Source organism: Trichechus manatus, unplaced genomic scaffold, assembly GCF_000243295.1.
Source record: "Trichechus manatus latirostris isolate Lorelei unplaced genomic scaffold, TriManLat1.0 scaffold00027, whole genome shotgun sequence".
NCBI lineage: Eukaryota > Metazoa > Chordata > Mammalia > Sirenia > Trichechidae > Trichechus > Trichechus manatus.
The window spans coordinates 4827452-4833882 of record NW_004443963.1 but is presented as its reverse complement, the minus strand read 5'-3'; the positions used below and the strand labels follow the sequence as shown (position 1 = coordinate 4833882).

Sequence of the window (6431 nt, the reverse complement as noted above, 5' to 3'; positions counted from 1 at the left end):
TATATTAAACAAGAGACTACGTGCAAAGGGCCTAGCCCAGAGGCATTCAATACTTGCTAGTTCTCCTCCCCAACAGCAGAGCTGTGAAAGCATCTCTGAAGATTAATGATAGATGAATCTCAGGTAGATTAATAGTGGTGGCACATTACAGTAAGAGAGGCTGGAACTTACTGAGTTATTCAGTGCAGCAAAAATGATTATCACAAACTATCTTGGATTAAGATAAATCAATTTAATACATACTAATATGTCTATCAGGTACATTAAACCAAATACGATTATTTCATTGATATCATCGCAGTAAGACACTTCCCCCAGGCACTATGATTTTTCGTTCTCGCTGGATGACATTATCTCAAACAACAGCTGCTCACATTGACTTAAAGACATATTTTAGAGCCCCAAATTTTCATCTAGTTTCTCCTATCACGATTACCATTTATGATAATTTTATGAAACATCCACTAAGTAATATGTTCGTTTGATTCTTCCTGTAGGAAATGGCAGTTTTGCATTCTGTAAATCTTATTTATCACATGGTTGTATGTTAAAAACCCTTAATTGTTACCCTTGGGGAGGGTAACGATTGGAAGGGGATGCAGGGGAATTCAGGGTGCTGGTAATAGCCTTGCTGGATACACAGGTAAGCTCACTTTGTGACAATTCGTTGCATTGTACACTTAGGATTTGTATAATTTCTGTAAGGGTGTTATATTTTACTAACAGAATTTTACCAAAAAATCACCATCCTTGTCATCAGTAGATTTAATTTTAATGGGGTTTCCCACTTTCAATAACAGAATGTAGGGCCTAGTAAGGTTTATTGCACTCGCCCGTTGCTGTGGCTGTCTTTGCATGTACAACATGATGTTTTAAATACTTACACTGAATCCTTTCAGTCCTTTGTCTGTTGGCAACAGCACAGTGAATGGTCCCAGGTTACTCAGTGGCCAGGCATAAGTTTTGTCTTAGGTATTGAAATACACAAAGAAAGAAAACACCAAATGGGTCAGTGGTACATACGGAGTAAAATTAGGCCCTTGCCTCATGACTGGTTCATTAATGCCCTTTGAATCAAGAACTTCTCTGTTTTAATAGGCATGTGAAGGCACTCTGTAGGCTGGGACACTCTCTAAGAATGTAAGGCGCCATGTTGCCATGACCCGAATGGGTTCCAGGCAACCCCGTGGGATTTTCTGTGCAGTCACGGCCTTAGCTCCAAGGAAATCTTGGGATTTGAGGTTCTGTGAGGCACCCATGACAAAAACTTCTGACAACCCCAGGAGGCCTCTGACCCTGTGTCCAGTTCTGAGCTATTACCATCTCTGTAAACAAAGCTGCAGCCCATGTTTCCATCCAAGGCTGGCTTAGAAGGGCGCCACGCTTAGTTTAATGCTCTGCTGTTGCCATATTGAAATGCTTACTAACTTTTGAACAAGCCCTGCACTTTCATTTTGCACTGGGCACGGCAAATTATATAGCTGGGCCTGCTGCCATCACCCTTAGTGGCGGGGTGGTAAAGCAGGACGGTGCTCTTTGCTCTTGCCTAAGAGGCAGAGTGTGCCAGCACCTTGTCAGCAGAAAAGGTGAAAGGTTTGTTCAGGGAAATGTTTGAGAGCCCAGTCTGCAAAGGACACTCGGCACTCCTGTTTGCTCCTACTTGATATTCTAACAGGTCTTAGAGGAAGGCTCTGGGGAGCTTGGCAGATGGCCAGTAATGCCTGACTCCCTGTAGGATGCCTGGAAAGAGCAGGGTATGTATGCAGGATGTATGTTAAGACTTATGCAGAGAACACAGCACTGAACCATGGATGACATTTACTTCTCTAGCTGTGATCTTTTTTGAGAAATCATTTTTGATGACTGGTAAATTCTTTATGCTGATATGTTAAGCCTTCTGTTGATTGGACAAGTCTGTATTTTCTGTTGATTGGCCCAATCTGTGTTTTATTGAACATCTTGCCCAATGCTGTGATCAGCTCTAATAGTTTCTTCTCAAGGAGGTGTGGGGTAATGAGCCCTAGAAGGCATTTGGAAATGCGTGAGGGTGGGAGGTGGGGAGGATGTGTCACTAGAGGCATTTAGTGGCCAGGGAGCCAAGGATGCTAAATATTCAGGATTGTGTGGGATGGTTGCACACAACTGAGACTATTCCCCAAATTCAAACAGCACCACCACTGAGGAGCATGGGGACTGTCTCAGGGTCTTAGTCACTCCCTACTCCAGTAGTGCCTGCTAACCTTTGTCCACACCTGGAGGACCCATGAGGCCAAAGGAAAGGGGGACACCCTCGATCCTCACATCAGCAGCTTCCCCTGTGTCACTGTTGGTGTGACAGACCTATTCCTCTATGGTGACCTCAAGACGTTGTCCTTAGCTCTCTGCCTGCCAATTCCTCTTTTGCTGGCTCTCCTGGTGCTAACTGCTTCTTGTCTCCTTGGAAACACCTGCCCTTCCTTTCCCTCCCAGTTCCACGGCCCCTCCCTAAAAGGGCTAATCCCCAGAGACTAGTCTTGCCTATCCTGCCACCCCTTTCTGGATGATTGTGTCTTGCAGATAGAGGTCTAACTAGGGGGGTAAGTAGGGTGCTGTGCCCTGAGCGCTGCTTGAGGTGAGGCATGAATTAGCAGTTTCTATTGGTCATCATGGAGCCCTGGTGGCAAAGTGGTTAAAAGCTTGGCTGCTAACCAAAAGGTCGGCAGTTTGAATCTACCAGCCACTCCTTGGAAACCCTATAGGGCAGTTCTACTCTGGCCTATAGGGTTTTTATGAGTCGGAATCGACTCCATGGCAGTGGGTTTGGTTTGGGTTTTATCGGCCATCACAGTTTCCATTGCCAGCTGTGAGAGATCATTCAGCAATTTAACACTAGTTGCCTTAGGTATTATTTTCTGTAGTTAGGCTCCTGTATGCAGATGCCCTTGCCCGAATGAGAGCTGCCACCTATGTAGAAATCTGCACCCCTGGCTACATACCCAGAAATGAGATGAAAGAGGTCAGCCTTCCTTGCCATTTTCCTCTGGGTTCAGTGTTTAAGTCTCTGAGCCGCTCCATGATGTTTCCGTAACACGTCAAGCCATCGCCCACGTAGCCTTTCTGGCAAGTGCATCTAAAGAGAGGGTGAAAACACATTCTCAGGGTCTTCCAGCCACTGGATGTTAAGCCTGGGAGGTGTCTGAGATCATCTAGTCCAATGCCCCCATTTTACAGATGGAGAAAACAAGGCCCAGAGTAGGATGGAGACTAGGCCAGGAGAGGAGAGACATCTACACAAGTGAGCATTCCTAGTACAGTGCCTGACATGTAGGAGGCCCTCAAGAAATGTATATTTACTAAATGCTGTGTCTACAGATGCTAGATATTTTTTCTGCTCTTTTTTGTCTTGGTATTCTTCAGTGTGATCAAGGGACTATGCACATCAGAATCACTTGGGGATTACTACAGTGACACCTGCGAAAGCTGGAAACTGCATAAGGTAGAAACCTGTCAGAGAAGGAAAACTCAAAACTAAAATGAGATAGGATTCTTAATAGAGAGTGATAGCAAGCACCGTCAAAGGTGGAAAACTTGTGAGACTTGGAAAAACAAGACAGTCCTGTTGAGTTCCAGCTCTCATAGGTTTCATTGTATACATGTAGATTCTAGGGCCCTGCTGCAGAACCACTCAACAGAATAAGCTGTTGTGGTCACCCTTAAACAGTAAAGATTTAGAATTATCAATCTGTTTAAGATACTCTTCCTCCTCCCCTTCCTAGTTAAGGACCACTTACCATTCAGATCTCTGCTCATCTGTTGCCTCCTTAGGGAAACCTTCCTGGATTGCACACTCCCCAGCCCACACTGTAGATGAGGCCCTCTTATTGTGTGCTCCCGTGGCACTGTGTGCTCTTTATAGTGCCCATCACAGCTGTGATCTTGCCTAGTCTGTGCGGTTATTTGATTAACGTTTGCTTCCCCATCTAATTTGAGTGAGGGCAGGGGCTGTAGGTGTATCTGTTCTCTGTTGTAAACCCAGGATCTAGCACAGGGCTTGGTCCATGGAAGGTACTTAATTAATAGCTGTAAAATAAGTGGTAATTGATAAACAATGAAAGTCACAGGCATCTTTATAATAGTTTAGTTTCATAAAAGAGAAATACATCGAATTTAAGATGAAATGAAAAGGTACATTTTACTCCGAACAGGAAAAAAAAGTCCACGAAACAAACACACAAACAAAAAACAACAATCACCCCTAAATTCTTATAAACAAAATGGAGAAAGTCCTAATACGGGAGGTACTCTTAGGATATTGGAAGCTCCCAGGTGGTGCAAACAGTTAACGCACTCGTCTGCTAAGCAAAAATTCAGAAGTTTGAGTTCACCCAGAGGCACCTTGGAAGAAAGTCCTGGTGATTTACTTCCCAAAAGTCAGTCATTGAAGACCATATGGAGCACAGTTCTACTACGGCACACATGCAATTGCCATGAGTCGGAGCTGAGTTGATGGCAACATTTTTTTTTTTTAGGATATTGATGAGATTCTCTGCATTGGTCACTATATTTACAGAATGAGGCCCCCCGTCACTCCCCGAATACCTCTTTTTTTTTTTTTTCCCAGTTCCAGTTCTAACCGTTTGGGGAGTATCTTCCACTCCCAATCTTCTTCCCAACACTGCTTCTCAGAAGCCCTTAGCAGTTATTTTGCATGTCACATATTTTGGTACCTGCTCATCTACTATCTTGGTATTGCTTGAGGGAAAACACCATGCCAGGTGCTCAAAGGTCTGGCACCATTGCTTGATTCATGTGTGCTTTATGTTAAATACTAGGTTTTAGGGGAAAAAATAGTTTGTGCTCTAACAAAGTGGGATATCAATTGTCTGGAAGGTGTTCTCTGTCCGTGACTGTGTCCTCAAACTCTACCTCACCTCCCTCAACCTTGGACAGTCATCCTGTTGGGTTTTTGAGGCACAATAAATACTCTTTCAACAACAAAAACACGTGCTTGTAAGCTCCTCCTCTGTGCCAGTCAGTGTTCTAGACATGGGATATAGCAGTGAAACAAGCTCCTACCTCTTGGAGCTTGGATTCAATGATACAGACTAAATGCTCTCTGGTCTTGAAAAGACTCCTGTTCAATACAAATACCTTCTGGGCTGGATAATGTCTTTTATGAATTCAGCTACTACTCTACCTAGCACTGGTGTGCTAGCAAATGTTTAACAACCAGGCCATAGGGAGGGGTGGAGGAGAAGCCCTGATTTGTAATGTTTGCCAATTTTCATGGTGTAAATACTATCATGGCCAATTTCAAACTACCAACTTGATGCCAACCAGCTTGCAAAATTCTTGAAAATTGTAATTCTCATCCCACACCTCTTGTGAGTCAGTAAATTCTGGCTGTAGCACATTACTGGTATCTACCAAAGATTAGTTGACAGCTGGCTGAAATGGACAAGGTGCTTAGGAGAGCGACATTCCCCAGGATCCTGGAGACAGGTGAGACACCAAACACAACATAGAGAAAGAACACTTCAGAGAGGAGAGATGCAGGGAGTTGACAGTGTGCTGTGACTACTTCCCAGTGTTGCTGGGGTTGTACCATACCACAGATATGACTCATGCTTAGGAGAGTTTTCCAAAGAATAACTATATACTCGTTAATCTAGTTGTGTCTCTAAATATGGTCCCATGGCAAAGAGATATATTTTTAACAAGTTTGTTCAACACATATTTCAGTGTCTCACCACCCTTTGCCTGACTGGATTGCTGCCATGACCTCTTAACTGATTTGAAAACAAATAGTTACAGCAATGTGATAAGGTCACTGAGGAGCCCTGGTGGTGCAATGGTTAAAGCGCTTGGCTGCTAACTGAAAAGTTGGTGATTTGAACCCACCAGCCACTCCGCAGGAGAAAGATGTGGTAGTCTGTTTCTGTAAAGATTAAAACCTTGGAAACCCTATGGGGCAGTTCTACTCTGTCTTATAGTGTCACTATGCGTCAGAATGGACTTGACAGCAATGGGTTTGATAAACTTGCTTAACCTCCTTTAGTTCCAGTTTCCTCATCTGTAAAATGGGTTTATTAATAACTTTAGGGTTGTGGGAGCCCTAGTGGAGCAATGGTTAAGAGCTTGGCTGCTAATCAAAAGGTTGGCAGTTTGAATCCACCAGCCACTCCTTGGACACTGTCCTGTACGGACACTATGAGCTGGAATTGACTTGACGGCCACGGGTTTTGGTTTAGAGTTGTTTATAGAAGAATGCAATGCATGAAAACCAGCTAATCCAGTGTCAGACACATAGGAAAAATTCAATACTTGGTAGATGTTGATGATAATGATGACAAAGATGGTGACCATATCAGCAACAGTAATGTGAGATGTGCTGGTAGTGTAGTGGGACAAGTCCACAAACAGATAATTAGGTCCCATTGTAAGTGCCATGA

At 43.8% G+C, this 6431-nt stretch overlaps 1 protein-coding gene across 1 annotated transcript in view; it reads right to left on the bottom strand.

The window, feature by feature from the left end:
• Nucleotides 1-6431, bottom strand: part of STAB2 (stabilin 2) — a 212782-nt gene that overhangs the window by 140421 nt on the left and 65930 nt on the right. Inside the window, exons 8-9 of the mRNA XM_012554793.1 lie at nucleotides 2976-3109; nucleotides 885-967 (exon numbers count right to left, since the gene is read on the bottom strand). Of these exons, the coding sequence (XP_012410247.1) occupies nucleotides 885-967; nucleotides 2976-3109 (217 nt within the window). The remainder of the gene's footprint in view (nucleotides 1-884; nucleotides 968-2975; nucleotides 3110-6431) is intronic.